The 16,629-nt window shown below is 38.2% G+C and overlaps 1 protein-coding gene across 2 annotated transcripts in view; it reads left to right on the top strand.

The window, feature by feature from the left end:
* Nucleotides 1–16,629, top strand: part of TRAPPC8 (trafficking protein particle complex 8) — a 94,926-nt gene that overhangs the window by 42,239 nt on the left and 36,058 nt on the right. For both annotated transcript variants that reach the window (XM_024216519.3, XM_024216518.3), the window contains 3 exons: nucleotides 3,381–3,512; nucleotides 9,679–9,903; nucleotides 15,836–15,944. In XM_024216519.3, coding sequence (XP_024072287.2) covers nucleotides 3,381–3,512; nucleotides 9,679–9,903; nucleotides 15,836–15,944 — 466 coding nt within the window. The remainder of the gene's footprint in view (nucleotides 1–3,380; nucleotides 3,513–9,678; nucleotides 9,904–15,835; nucleotides 15,945–16,629) is intronic.

Here is a 16,629-nt window from a genome sequence, read left to right as displayed (position 1 = left end):
TATGCTTGACCTCTGTTAGTATTTGAGAGGGATTAGACTTTAAAAAGCAGCACTATAAAAAGTTAGCATGTTATTCGCAAGCCATCTGTCTTCGTGTTGTAGGTGGGTGACATGATGTCAATAGAGGCTGTAAAACTAAAGAAATAAAGTTCTGTTTCACTTAGGGTATCTTCAGTAATTACTTGTTAGGGTCATTTTAGCTAAGTATTCAGTGTCACTTTCAGTTCTGATAAGTCTTTCTTTTAGCTGTAGAAGCTTGATAAACTGTAAGATGGGAAGTAGTCTACCTCACTGTGTGCACATGGCACAGCTCAAGATAAAGAAGTACAAAGGTGGTGTGCAGTTCACCCTTGTGCTTGCCTGCTCTGATTCTTGGTTGTAAGTTAGAGAAACTTGTTGGCTGCCAATGACCCCAAAAGTCGTGTTGTGGCATCCTTGCCACGCTCACTAACCTAGATTTGACAGCAGGGTGGAGGTTTGACGTAGTCATAGTGTCTTCTGTGCTGCTGGAGCATATTGTGTCTTCCCCACAACCCCTGAACTAGGGTGACTAGATGTCCCGGTATTATTGTCCTGATATTAGGAGCTTTATGTTATATAGACAAATATCTCCCCTCCTCCCCCTGGAAAAAGGTGTCCTGATTTTTTCATACTTGCTATCTGGACACCTGGGTTGATTTACCTGTGGCTGGCTATGCTGTCCCCATGGCCAGGTTGCACTGGCACTGTGGCATGAAATGGCCATACCACACACTAGCATTTTGATTGTACATACTTTTCAGTTCAGACTTTGGACAAGTTTCTCTAAATTTGTCCTCAGTGCTTATTTAACAACAAATTGTGTTGGTAATTCTGTATTTCCTTAATAGCTAATAGAACATCTATTCATTCATACCTCTTGATTTTTTTTACTATCTTAACTTAAATAATGGGGAAGATGTAATGACAAGTAGACATTGAAATTTGCATAAGGAAATTGAGTGCTGCTGACTGTGCTGAAGGTTTATTGTCTTTCTTTCATATCATGAATGATAGTCTTGGATGTTTTCAGTTGCACAAGATCTCTGTGATGGATGTAGTTACTCTAGTTATGATAAAGCCTAGTGACAGCCCAGAAAAATATTTTTAAAAAGTAGACTTGTGTATCTAATGTAATAAGAAAAATGTCCATGTGTATTTTAAAATAACAAGGTAGAGAACTACTCCATTTAGTAATAGCCTCATTGATTTTAATATATGTGGTTGTCAGAATCATTTTGTAATTCCCAAATCACTAATCTTTCTGGGATTGGTTGGTTTTGCCACACAAATTATCTGTTTGACTCCATTTCATGCATCCAATTAGGTGAAATTCAGTTAATGTAATTGTGTGCTCTTGGGTATATGATTTATGACTGTACCCACAATATGCAATGGGTGCTGTTTATCAGATATCTGATTTTCTTGCTAGCTTTAAAAACAATGACAACTCAGGTGTCAAAATGAAGTGGAACTAATGACCTTAAACAAATGGGTTGGGAAACTTACTGCCAACTTTTTCAGATAAATTCAGTGCCACAATTGCTTCTTATATATCTATACTTGTTCTTATGTTAAAATAAAATGTATTAAAGCTGACATTCTTGTTTTTAATTTTTCTGGGGGAAAAAATGGCAGCAGCTCACTTGGATGGGAATGGTAAGTGTTAGAAATTTCTGCCTGAGTAGCTGAAGGCTTTGGGAGTGTTGAAATAAACATGTTCTGTCAATCCTTTGTATATCAATCTGTTTCAGTATTTTCTAGGTCACTGATAAAGTAACAGGCTGCATATAAGGTAGAATTTACCCATGCTAGTGGATTTGTGTAGTTTTGAAGAGGGTCTCTAAAGCATAGCTGTACTCACCCTGAAATAACTTTATAAACATGAGGCTCAGATGAAGAGAACAATTTTAGTATTTCTTAATAAAACAGTTTTTCATGTGTATAATTTAAATCTATTTACAAGGTATAATATCTATAACAAATATAGGGATGAAAATAACTCCATTATATCTGTATAAGGAAGACTTCTCAACTTCCTTATTTATTATAGGTAGCATTCTTTGGCCGTTGATCCAGTTCCATTTTGATTCCTTCTATAAGCATTTGTGATGGGGCCACGTCCACTTTTGTATACAGTTATTCCTTGGCTCTGGAAGCAAGGACAGTACTAATAAAAAGAGAGATGCTGCTGTTTCGGATTACAGTAAATTTTTATTTTACTTCCAGAGTGGGATTCAGGAATTGGGTCTGCCAGTGGTTCTCTTGAAGAATACAGGGAGTCCTCGGACTTATGACACAATTCGTTCCTCAGAATTGCGTTGTAAGTTGATATGTTCTAAGTCGAAACTGCTTTTCCCATAGAAATCGATGGTATGAAGGGGGGATTGGTTCCTGAACCAAGGCTTGATGCACTATTTTCACCACAATAACCCATTTTTTTTTAACTAAATGAATTATAGATGACTAATGTTGCAACATCAATGTATTTACTGTACACAGTATTTTGTAAACAGCATTCCAATAAACATGTAAACTCTCATATTCTGCTCAGAATGCCAGCAACACAAGTTCAGGAAGCCAGGGAGAAGGGCACACATACTGAGCCTCAGCCAATCACTGTTCAAGCTTTCTAATTGGCTGAAGCTCAGCCTATTACTGGTCAAGCTTTCTGATTGGCTGAGCCGGGGGCTGGGAGCCAATCAAAAACAAGCAGCAACCGTACCCAGCAACAAGCTACCCCGCTGCCTCGAAGCCAATCAGAAGCAACCCATTCCAGCTCCATATCAGTATAATGCAACCAGGAAGTGATTTCAAGTGAACTTTATGCAAATCAAGAGTTGTAGGGGTGAAATGGGGAGTCAATTGAAAAGTGTCGCAATTGGCGTCCGACGTAAGTGGCATCCGACGCAAATCCGATGACTCCCTGTATGTGATTGTGTCATAAAATTCAGAAAACCAATAGGTTAAAATTTTAAGGCTTCATCTTGTACACTCCCATTCTGCAAGTAAAATACAGAAAACAATGATCAGGTATTCCATTTTTTCATAATGGCCTGTCTTCAAAACTGGGTGTGTGCCCACATAGGTGTGTAGGACAGGGAACCTGATCACATTGTAAATGCTTGCAGGAGGGATCAAAGTGCGGCTGGATCAACAGGCTGGAACATGTTGCCTATGATAAGTCTTCCAATGAGCAGTAATGTGATTTTTATTTTTTTACTGTTTAAAAGTCTTCTTCAGCTGAGCCTTATCTCTTATAAGAGTTTTTGTATTAGTGAGTATAGCTACACTTTGTTATTACTGAAGTTTCATTTGTATATTTCAAATTTGAGATTAATGATTTTTTCCCCTTTAAATAGGATTCTGACCTTCGCAGTGCCCTTCTGTTGGAGCAGGCAGCACATTGCTTTATAAACATGAAAAGTCCTATGGTTAGAAAGTTTGCCTTTCATATGATATTGGCTGGCCATAGGTATAGCAAAGCAGGACAGGTAAGTGTATTTCATATTCTGAAAAAATATGGACTGTAGGTTGTATTTAATCTGAACTGTGTTAAAAACAGCAACTTCCATGTCATGCTTTTGGGTAAAAATAACTTGTGACTTTGTAGTCCACTGTGGATGATATTCTGTATCAGAAAAATCATATAATATTGATCTCATTGCCGTTCTTGATTATCAAATTAATTCCTGCCTTGAACAAAGTGGTCTCTTACATCCATGTCTAAAGTGATGTTGATCATTACCCTGAATGAAATTTAAATAGTAATCCTCATTTCTATAGCGCTTTCCATCTGATCTTCAAATGCTTCTTAAACAATGAATTAAGACTATTCCTATTTCACAGATGGAGAAACTGAGTCACAGAGGTTAAAGATTTACTGTATCATAGCAGTTAGTAAAAGAGCTAGGAATGGAAACCCAGTTACCTTGACTGTGGCCTGTGTTTTAACCACTAGATAATACTTCCTCTTTTAAATCTGTTGAACTAATTGTCAATTAGTTAAATTCACAGGTGCAATTTTATACCATTTGCACTTTAACATGTATTTTTTCAATTCCAGCTTCTTGTAATTGTATTTACCTTAAGCTTAGGTTAATATAATACATTTGACTTCTTAAAGTTGAAACATTATTGTGGAAACCCCAATCCTGCAACTGGCTCTGTGCAGATGGATACACGTGGAGCCTCATTGAAGTCCCCGGGGCTGCATGCAGGCTCCGGCTCTGCCTGCATGCAGCCAGTTGTAGGATTAGGGCTTTAAAGGTAAACTGAAATTGTTTTTAAAAAATGTAAAAAAATATATACACCTCTACCCCGATATAACATGAATTCAGATAGAACGCGGTAAAGCAGCGCTCCGGGGGGGGTGGGGCTGCGCGCTCCAGCGGATCAAAGCAAGTTCAATATAACACGGTAAGATTTTTTTGGCTCCCGAGGACAGCGTTATATCAGGGTAGAGGTGTATATGTAATTTCTTTTCACAAGTCCTAAAACTGTATTTAAAACCAAAGTTTGAAGATGAACTCCTCCTTCATATTATTTGCCAAGACTAGAGTTTGGGGTTCTGCTCCTCCATGAAGTGACTGATTGTTGAACACTTAGAAGCTAGAATGTTAGCTCTTGGTTTTGTTATTGTAGTGAACTGTTGAAAGGAAAATGGAGCCCTGAACTCAGCACTTGTTAGAATTTTTTTTTAAAAAGCTGCTCCGTTCTGTTTGTTTAAACTAATGAAAAATGTACAAAATACTTGATAGTGGTAGGGTCATCTTAAATGAGGAGGGAAAAATGTGTCTCAATACAATATTAAGAGCAGCAGCTGTTTCTGCACTTGGTATATATGTATAAATACAAAATGAAACTGTTTCCCCTCTTCTCTGCATATCTTTAACTTGTTTTTGGTCCTGTTTCAGCTGAAGATATGAAGGAAAGTAGTCTTGACTACCCTCCACCTTTGTAATATAAAACTGTATGTTTGAAATATCTTTCAATGTGGGTTTCAGCGACTCTCAGAATCTTTCTTTCTTTCATAGCAAGGTTCTTTTCCTATTGTAGGTTTTCCCCTGTGTTGATTAGCAATAGGACCAGACTGTTACCACAATAGTGGTTTTTTTTTATTTTTAAATCTCAGTAGTTCTACCACCTGAAATGCTCGTTATGTGATCGCCCGTATGACCCTTTTTTTTGGCTGAGCTTAATGAAATCCACAGCTTTTCTATTTCTCTAATCAGTGTGACTCCAGCTTGCTTGGGCTTTATATTTTCTAGGATCTGACTCTCCAATAGAGGTTTGCTGCTCCACACCTAATGGCAGATTGATGCATAAGCTTCTGTGGAGAGAACAGATAGGCCCTCCAGCTGCACAGTATACCAACTACTACAGTTCTAAACAGACAACAGCATGGCTTGTTAGGATTCCTCCATACGCCAGTACAATTTCCCCTCCCTAAATATATTAAAAAATCAGTCCTATTATTTCAGTCCAAACTATCGTAGTTAAAATGTCAGGTAAATGGGGTTATTACTGTCATTTTTGCATGACTTTATGCAATCATACTTGTTATGTGCAATATTATCTATAGTTCTTAGTTTTTAGTGCACCAGCTCTTAAGTTTACATTAATTAAATCAACATTTTAAAGATGCCAACTTGAAAAATCACATTTGTTTGATTTTTCACATTTATAACTATAATACTTTCCCCCTCCCCATACCTTATTCATTTTATGTACTTGCACACTATGTATAACCAGTGTGCATTTTGGTTGCTGTTCAGTTGCTCTTTCAGTGTCATGTACTAGCAATTTAGGTAGGAGGTGCTCTTGAGCCCTCTCTTGTACTCTCTCTAGCAGGGGAAAAAATCTTTATAAACTTCAATAGGGGAGTAGAAAAACCCTTCTTAAAAATAATCAGTTCCAGGGCAAACTATTTAAAGATGTGCTATCAAACTTGATTTATTTTAAACTGATTAGTATTACAAAGTTAAGTTGACCTTGTCTCTTGAACAGATTTTGGAATAAGCTTAAAATATTGGTTGATTCACTCTGTACAATAGCATCATCCTCTTTTGGGACTTCTGTTATGGAAAGCTAGGATTCAGTTTGTGACTAGGACTTCATAGGAGCCCCTCCAGCAGAAGTTGCTATCTAAAGAGCTACCAATTCTCTAAATTGGTAGAGCTGCTGGAAGGCCATTGGTCTTCTTCCTGTGGGGATTGTGTTCACCTTTTTATTGCTAGGGATCAGTTCCCACAGTTCTACTGGAAGAAGGTGGTAAAATTTGGGAATCAATCTAGCTCAGCACATAGTTGTGTAGCTTTTTCCAAAGGGTGTATAGTGGCTGTATTTTTCTGTTGGTCTGAAGATGGAGCTGCAGGTCTAAATTTGTGCTTTGACATGTATTGGTATTTCAAGATTTTTACATTTTATATATTCAAATATGTATGCTTAACCTAACTTTATTTGCAGTGTAATGGAAACCAGCCCAACCTGAAACATTTATTTTTGGCTGATTGCTGTATGTGCTATCAGAGCTAATGAAACTGCATCGTTTGGACTTCCATGTCATTTACAATAGCCAGCGAAATGTACTTATTGTAATCAACTTTACAGGAAGTTGTGTCAGATGTTTGGACTGCAAATAAAAGCACAAATTAATCAGAACTCTCCATATCTGTTTAGGAAATTTAATAAAACTGTCATTTCTCTAAGATCAGAATTTATACAAAATAGTGAAGGACAACTAAACCAATAAAATTTGGAGTGACCATTTCATTAGTGTTGTAGTGGCTGCAGTGACATTCACATTGAATTTTGCAGTAGCCTTACTTCTGCTCTCTCACTGGTATAAATCTGAAGTCACTCCACTGAACTGAAAGCTAGTGTGGGATAAGAATCAAGCCCCTAGTGTTAATGGTAGTGTCATGTTTTGTAGTGACCTCCCCAGGAACTCTGAGCCTAATGGAAGTATCTCAGCTTTCATGTCTGTCAAGTAAAACATTAAAAAAAAATTAATTTTTAAATCCCATTTGTGGTACTGGCCTATTAGGTGAAAAGCAGGGTGTAACAATTTGTGTTGATGCAGCCAAGAAATGGCCACAAATTGATGATCACTACTTTAAAGACGTGTTCATGATTTAAGATCATTAGAGACATTGATCAGTTGTGTTTTTTGTTATCTACTCTGAATCTTAATTGGCAGTTGAATCAATCCTAAAGAATAGGTCCATAGTATGTGGGATTTCCTGACTTTGATGTGGGATCATGTAGAAGCCGGAAGTCTGCTCTATGGTGACAGAAATTAATGGCTTACAATACCAATGTTTCACAGTTTTTTCATTGTCACTTTTTAGTTAACATAAGATATCCCAGAATTACGTCCTGGGGAGAATTTCAGAAAGGTTGGTTAGCTTATTGGAGTGCTGAATTCCACTGATAGCCTTGTTATTTAAGGGTGTTACAATTTAGTTTACCTCAGTTCATATTTTAGCATTGTAGTTCATCTTTAAGGCTCATTCTTTCTTTCGCATCCCAGTGTATCTAGGTGTGTATTTTAGGGCACTTGAAAATTTTTCTTGCATACAGAGAGGAATTCCAGTGGGAAAGCTTGGGAGACCTGGGTTGAATTCTTGCTCTGCCATAGACTTCCTTTGTGACTGTGGGCAAGTTACTGGGAACTGGTCTACACTGGGGGGCGGGGGGGGGAGAATCGATCTAAGTGACGCAACTTCAGCTACGTGAATAACGTAACTGAAGTCGACGTACTTAGATTGACTTACCGTGGTGTCTTCACTGCGGTGAGTCGACTGCTGCCGGTCCCCTGTCGACTCTGCCTGTGCTTCTCACTGAGCTGGAGTACAGGAATCGACGGGAGAGCGCTCGGGGGTCGATTTATCGCATCTAGACTAGATGCGATAAATTGATCCCCACTGGATCGATCGCTGCCCACCGATCCGGCGGGTAGTGTAGACATACCCTAGAAAATAGTATTACTGGTGTAGCTAGGTCTGTTAGAGGTGTGAAAAAAATTACACAGCTGACAAAAGCTGTAGTGTAGATGCAGTTATACTAGCAAAAAAGTCCTTTGGTCATTCTATCTTATTTGGTTTGGTATATAAGCTGCGTCTCCACTAGGGGGTTTGCCAGCATAGCTTTACCAGGTGTGTGTATATATACTTTTAAAGTGCAGACAAGGCCTTAGGCCCTCTGAGCCTCATTTCCCACTTGTAAAATGGAGATAATACATCACAGGGGTACTGAGAGGATAAATATATTAGTTGTGAGGCACTTAGGGTCATGAGAGAGGAGAGACGTTTACTTGACCTTTAGGCATATGTACAATTCCTGGAGTATTTGTTTCAGTATTTTAGCACTTCTGAGTGCTTGCATGCTTCAAGTTAGTAGCCATTACTGAATATTTTAAAATTTATTGCATTAGAGTTTAGATTTAATAGTGAGTACTGCTGTGCTAATTTAGATGGAAAAGGCCAGAGGGGTTACTATAAACCAGTCATTGTCCAACATTAAACATTGTTAAATGAGGCCCAGGGTTTGGTACACAGAGACCCCAGTCTGCTTAATACCATGGCAAACACATAATTAAAAATCTTTTAAAACATTTTATTAAAGATCTAGTAAAGAAGGAAAATCAGTTCAAGCATTTGAAATGTAAAGTATTAAGGCTTTCATTTTAACAACATCCCTTGTTCTTTCCTTTTCGCTGGACAGGGTTTTTAAGGGAAAACACCCCCTTGTTTGACAGTCTTAGATGCTACTAAAGGTGGCAATAACTGTCCTTTGGGGGGGAAGAAGTTAATTGAGATGAGCTGCTATTGAAGTCCTTTAATCCCAGGAGGTGTTGGGGAGTCATCTGGGGCTGGTGAAGTCATCTGGCTCCCTCTCTCTGGTCTGTTCTAGTCAGGACACTTCTCAGGATCAGGATGATGGAAGTCTGGGGTCCCAGGAAATAGTGGGGATGACAGCCATCATGGTGACATTTGCTCCAGTAGCCTTCATCTCTTCCCCTCTGAGCTTTTTTGCTCTTTCAAGAGTTCTTCTCTCTTCTCCCCCCCCCCCCCCCTTTTTTTTTTTTTTTTTTTTTTTTTTTTTAAGGACTCATAAAGGGAGCTATGGGTGGAATACCCCATCCCCTCATATTTTTTCCGACAATTAGGCCTGATATCCAACACACCAATTTTAGTTTATTAACTTTTGGCTCTACGTCATCTGTCTAACAAACATAATTTCAACAGTCCTTGGATTATATCAATATGGCCTTTTTGGTTTAGACTAATCCAGTTTCTCTGACTGGTTTTCTTGCATCTTTTCCCATTCACATTTGTTGTTATACATTATTGTGACATGTTATGAATTTACACTCACTTTTTCCAGTTTGTAGGCCCAGTTGTCATAACAGTACTGTGTTATAGCAACAATCTTTCCATTCACCTCTGGGTTAATGCTGACTGGATATTGTGTTGTACCCCCTTGCTTGCATTGCTCTCCCACCTTCAATAACAATTTAAAAAAATTGTTGAACTAAAATCTTCATTGATGTAAATGATTTCTCTATTTGACTCTATCTGCTAATGTTAAAATTGAATTGGTTCAATCACAGAGTAATAATATTTGAGGAACAGTTTCAATTTCATTTTCTTGCAGAAGAAACATGCCTTGCGTTGTTATTGTCAAGCCATGCAAGTTTACAAAGGGAAAGGTTGGTCTCTTGCAGAGGATCATATTAACTTCACAATTGGTCGTCAGTCTTTTACACTTCGTCAGCTTGATAATGCTGTCTCTGCCTTCCGGCATATTTTGATCAATGACAGCAAACAACCTGCTGCTCAACAAGGGACCTTCCTCAGAGAATACCTTTATGTTTACAAGGTAAGATGTACATTTTTTTTATTCTTAAAGATTAGTTTAAATTCTGTTAACTAATAATCGTCTTACATTAAAAACAGAATTCAGTGACTTAGCATTTACAATATCTTTTCGATTCTAATGTCATTCTTCAGTTTCCAAGCTGAATTTTACTATGTATTTGAATAATTAAAATACTATATTTACTTTCACTGCACCAATCTTATGCATATTACAGCAGGGGTTCTAAACTTTTGTTCTGAGGTTCCCCTTCCCCCCACATGCAACAAAAACTCCACGGCCCACCTGTGCTACAACTACTGCTTTTCTGCATACTTAAAAGCCAGGGCTGGCGTTGGGGGATAGCAAGCAGGGCAGTTGCCTGGGGCCCCAATCCACAGAGGCCCCCACAAAGCTACATTGCTCAGGCTTCGACTATGTCAGCCAGGTCAACATGGGAAATGGAAATATTGGCTTCTGCAGCTAACTCAGTCGTCCTCACCTTCATTTTCCTGTTTGTAATCTGGAAAAGAAAAACAAGATTTCCTGCGTTTCCAGGTCCCAAACGATTTCTCAATTTGGAATGAATTAGTCCAAAAGAAAATATTCTTTCTACACCAGCAGAAGAAGCTACTGCTGTTAAAAGTGAGATGATCTGTTCAACAGTCTCTGAATCCAAGTGCTTAAGTGACTTCCACCAGTTCACTGGTGTGACTTTCTTTAAAACATCATTAGCAAACATATATTTCTTGAATGGTTCACCCTTAGCTCTGAAGTTTATTATAGTTGGCATTATGGAGGGATGGTTGCTGAAAGTCCATATCATAGCCAACTCCTCTTATTCAGCAGTTAAGGTTTGACCCTGGTACCGAGTATTGAGAATATTTGCAAGAAAATGAGCTGGAGATAGTGTTGCCCCATTTGTTTTTTAATGCTTGTAATTTAACTCTGTCATTGCATATTTCTCTTTTTTAAGATCTCACTCAGTTCCTTCCAAATTTCAACAGCGTCAGCAATAAAACAGCTATTTCCCTGTATTTTGTTCAAGGCTACAGAAATAGGCTTCTGGGTACTCGGCATGTGTTCAGCATTTCTCTCTCTTAAGCCTAATGTTGAGAACTTTGGCTGTGACAGTGCTATCTATTTTTTCACAATTTTGTTCACAAACTGTTATCAGATTAGGCCAATTCTTGATATAGTGCTCAAAACAGTCCACTACTGAGTTCCATCACACACCTTGTGGGAGCGTTAGCTTGGTTCCTCCCACCTTTTTCAGAGCAGCTGCTGCAAAGTGGTTGTTATGGAAGTATTTTGCAATTTCAATAACATTTGCCTTTATTTCTGGAACAATGAAGTCTTTGGCTAGGAGGTGCATCAAATGAGCACTGCAACCGTATGTTATTAGCTTGGGACTCTCTTCTAAATTTCTTCTCATCTTGGATACATTTGCAGCATTGTCTGTGACCAAGCTGCGTACTAGACATTTGGATTTTTTCCCCACAGTTTGTTATAGATTTTACTGCTACTTCTTGTAAGTATTCTGCTGTGTGTGTAAGGAAGACAGTCCCTTCTTCTGTTGTCACACAAGCACATACAACCGGATCATTGTGGACAAGACTCAGGGTAACAATTTTACCCTCTAGACCTTTTGCACACTGCTCAATTTCTCTTTCATACACTTTATCCAGCAATTTGCCTGCGACATCTGCTCTGTTGGGTGGACTGTATCCTGGCCTTAATGACTGAACCATGTTAATGAAGTGTGCATTCTCAATCATACAGAAAGGAAAGTTCGTTGCATAAACAAACTGGGCAATTTTTTCATCAATTACCTCTTTTTGTAATCTGATGGTTCTTATCACAAACTTACCTATGGTTGTTTCTGGATGATAGAGATTTTTTTCTTTTTGCTGCAGGTGATAGATATACTGTGGCTATGTGACATACATGATGTGACTGAAACACTTATCATTGGCTGATAACGCTGAAACTATAGAAAATGATGGTGTCTTGAAGGTGGATATAGAATCCTGTATATTGAGGATGGATTCTCCTAAACAAAATAAGTCAATGCAGTTATTTAATTATTATTACCATACTGCTCATTTAGTATTACTCATTGCATTTATTGACACTCAGTACTACTTTAAAGGTGAAATTGTAAAAGGAAGATCTGCCTATTTCAGTTATTTATTTTTTATCACAACTGCATCTAAAATGATAGTATCATAGAGTAACAACTATATTTTTTGCTCAAACATGAGAATTCAAGAATAGTCCAGAAGGAAGACAGGCAGTCCTTAAGAAAAAAGTATGAAATAAAAACGTTTACCAACCCTGAAGATCCTGCATGTTCAGACATGTTCCTTTCATCATCTTCAAAGCAGCTTCCTCCTGAGAAGGAACACTTCTCATTTGGGCAACCAGGCCTTGCATTTCTTTGTTACACTGTTTGCATTTTACACGCATGCCTGTCTTACCCACAGGTAGAGGAACTTCATTAAAATATTCCCAAACTTGGTCTCTTTTATGGCCTGCTGCCATTATAGGTTTTCTCTTCTAGTGAGAGAATGTTATGGTAGATCTCAAATCAATGAAGGCTACACTCAGAAAGACCTCAAGACTTCTGGAATATGCTGCTCAAACAGTTTCACTTTTGTTTCTATTGCCTGTCCCCCTCTTCTCACATTTATCTCCAGACTTCTTCTCCTTGTCCAAATCTATTGCACCACCAACAATCTTCTATTCATTGAAATTTTTGAAACTTTGCACTTTTAGAGAGAGGTAAGGGATTGACACTCTGTACACAAATTTGCAGTGGGACAATAGGGTTGAGGTCTGTTATTTTTCACCTCAATATTTATCTATTTATTTATTTATTTATTTAAAAATATTTTTGCTGTTAACAAGCCTGTTATCTCTGGAGACACAAATCCTCAGTTTGAGAACTGCAAAAACTAAGCATCTCTGGTTGCTTCTAGACTGAGCACTGAGTCCCATGAGGTAGATAGAAAGATTAACCTAAATAATCTATACAGAAGCCCCTGGAGCCCCATAATATTGGGTCCATAATCCATGAACTATTGGAAGTCATTTACAAAACTTTTTTCTTAAACATTACATGAATTTATTGTCTCATACTGTAGAATTAGAATTTATAACCCATATTCCATGATGATATCTTTGAGCTATAAAATATCTTAATTAAAACTTGGTTTACATAGCTTTTTTCCTCAAAAAGCATTTTATCAAAAAAATCCAAATTTATTGATTTTATTTTTCATCATTTATTTTTATCCACCCTGGTAACCATTAAAGTTAATTGGCAACCTTATTTAACTCTTATTCCATCAAATTTTAAAAAAGTACCTGACCAGTTATAAAAGTATTACTAATGTGTGTACCCTTGGGTATTTCAAACATCTGTCAGAGAGGGTAGCGAATAGAGTTCATGGTAGTGAATGGGTTTTTATCTCCAAATCTACTTAGCATTTACTTCTAATTCAGTGGCAATATGCTTAAAAGAATGCCCCAACTGCAGAAAATCACCATAGATTAAATTAATGTATGCTTTAGGGGAATCTAGACTCGAATTTCCAGCCAGCAATGGGTTAAAGTAATTATAAGATGATGTATTGCATCTACTTGATAGTAGAGTGTACCTGACTCTGAAACATAGTACACCATATACTCCTGGGGGAATTCTGCACTATTGCGCATGTGCAGAATTCATTTCTGGTCACAGAATTTTTTTTCCGCTCAACATACATTCTGCCCAAGAAATGCTTCAGTTCCGCCTTTCACCCACTAAAGGCTGCTGTAGTGCCAGAACAGCCAGCAGCATGAATGCAGCTGGCTGCAGGCTCTTCTGGTGCCACAGTGGCCTCTGGTGGGCAAAAGGCAGAACTGCAGCACTTCTTGGGCAGAATGTATTTTCTTTGGGGAAAAATAATATTGTGCGCAGTGGCCCAGAATTCCCCCAGGAGTAGAAGTTCATCACAGCACCCTGCCTGCAGAGGCAGGTTAGGACGAACAGAGTTGGGCACACCGGTCTGCTAGTTGCGGGTGGGGGGGTTGCACAAACTCCAGTTCAGAATGACTAGTGAGGGGGATAGGTTGGGGGTGTGGGCTCAGGAGCTAGAGGGGTGACAGCATTAAGCCAGGGGCTGAATGGGAGTAGTGCTGCAGGACCACATGGGGGGCAGGGATACATCAGGGTGGGGGGTTGGGGCAGATGTGCCTGACTGAATGGGAGAGGCTTGGGTCAGCCAGGGTCTGCATGGGGGAGGCTCCCCAACTCTCTAACAGTCCCTCCCCCCCAAAAAAACAACAATCCCACCCTGTTCCGTACTTCTCCCACACAAATCCAACAACCACGAAGTTCACTCAAGTTCACTCAAGGCCCTCATCCTCCGCTCCTCTGTTACCCCTGACTCCCCAAGCCTTTGTACTGCTTCTGACAGGTGCAGGAAATATGTTTGAGTAATTCATTTAAACTACAATACAGAAAGTTCTGTATTAATATGCCTGGTAAGAAATAAACAAACAAATTGTCAAAAAAATTACCAGAATCTTTTTGTGTGTGTCTGTATTGTTACAGACATACTTGCTGACAGGTATTTTGAAATAAATTACCAAAATTGAAACTGGCATGATTATATTGTGTTATTTTAACAAATAAAATATGCAGAATTTTCATATATTGTGTGCAGAATTTTAAATTTTTTGGTGCAGAATTCCCCCAGGAGTAACCATAGAATGAATGTACAGTGCACACAGTACCACTTTGTGCACACAAATTAAATGTCAACTTGAAAAGCTTATTTTAAAAAAGAACAAGTTAGCAAATTGTATATGTAGACTTTAGTATTAGAAATGAACACTTTATACCTTAAATATTTTAAAATTAGTATCTTCTTTACTCAGGATCCTCAATTAATGAATTCTTTGCAACCCTTGACCTAAAATCCTCCAAAAAAGCACATAGGAGAGAAGCTGATGTCCACATGTTTTGCTTATAATTGCTTTTGAATTTCCAGCTATATTATTGCAGTAAGCTTACAAATATTAAGTTAATATTTGAAAGCTTTGCAGATTCAAAATCATTAATATACCTGGAGACTTAATTAGGAATGGTTCCACCTTAACCTGGATTTTAGAAATATATCATACATACATACATGGTTTTGTTTTTCCAAAACATCTCTGCACTATAGCAACCTATTTTGAAGGGGCCTACTTAGAGGGCTGTTACATTTACTCTTGTCCCTACTACCTGTGTAGAGAAGATTAAATTCAGTGAGCAGGATCTTGGTGTCTTTGCGTATGATTGGGATTTTGTAACTTGTATGCAACAACAAACTTTTCTTTGTTTAGTAGGAAAGATTAATTTGAGAAATAGTCTCTTAATTTAAAATATAAAAAAGATGGAAAGTACAATAGATACCCAACTATTGCTAATTAAAATAAAGAATGTGAGCTTGCATATCACAAATAGTCAGAGTACAGTATAAAGATGGGTATCATTAAAATTACCCAGTAATACAGAACCAATGTACTTTGTTACTAAATATTGAAACAAAGGACAGAGCTTTACAACTTAATGTGTTTATCAGAAACCTGTTGACAAAGTTAAGATTAGAGTGGTGAACTAAAATGTTGATTCTTTTATTTACGAATCTTTTCATAGATTCCCCACTCTTAAAATAGGGAGCTATGTCCACTCCTTTCATTTCACGGTTTAATTTTTGAGGTTTTTTGAACTATTTTGGAAGTTTGTGCAAAGAAATGGATAAAGCATAGCATAAATACAGTAGATTTTAATTTTTTTGCTTTTTATCAGTGCATAGTAACTGAACTAGTAAGTTGGTCTCCAGTTTTTGAACATGGATTGTAGAAAGCATATTTATGTAGGGGCAATGCATTTAAGAAAAAAAATCCCCTCTTCTCATTCCAGAATGTAACTCAGCTATCACCTGATGGCCCTTTACCACAACTTCCTTTACCATATATTAACAATTCTGCAACACGAGTATTCTTTGGACATGATAGGCGACCAGCAGAAGGTTAGTGAATTTTCAGTGATTGTTTGATACAACTGTTTTATGATGGACCAAAAGAGATATGAATAAGGTAACCTACAAGAAACTTCAATATTTCTTCAGCCTAATCAGTTTTATTCTTTTCCCTTCTTTAAGTCATCTCAGCTTTATTTATCTCATAAGCTAGTTTCATAGGTCAAACTTACTTATCTTGTTGCTGATTACTAAATTATATTAAATTTCCCTCAATCAGGGGAGAATCTTGGATTTGAAATGCTTTCACCTCCGAAGTTAGGACCTTATCCCTGAGGTACAATCAGTACCCATTTCTAGTGCCTTACCAAATTTACAGTCCATTTTGATCAATTTCATGGTCAGGCGTTTAAAAAATTGGTCAATTTCATATTTTCAGCTGTTCACATCTGAAATTTCATGGGGGGCCCAACCCAAAAGGTACCCGGAAGTGAGTCTGATCCCCCCGGCTCTCCCCCCAGCTGTCATGCAAGGGAAGGACAAGTCCTGTCTCGCCCGAGCCCAGCAGGGACTCTCAGCTAGGAGCTCCCTGGCTGAGGCGCTTCCAGTAGCTGGGGGATATCGGACCCACCTCCACAAGTCTCCTCCAGCTGCAGGAATCTCCAGTGCTGGGCAGGGAGCTACCTGCAGCAGTGAGATGCACTCGGAGGTGGGTGTGATCGCTCTCTCACACCCC

Source organism: Terrapene carolina, unplaced genomic scaffold, assembly GCF_002925995.2.
Source record: "Terrapene carolina triunguis isolate 2854851 unplaced genomic scaffold, T_m_triunguis-2.0 Scaffold58, whole genome shotgun sequence".
Taxonomy (NCBI): domain Eukaryota; kingdom Metazoa; phylum Chordata; order Testudines; family Emydidae; genus Terrapene; species Terrapene triunguis.
This window is presented reverse-complemented; position numbering and strand designations above follow the sequence as displayed.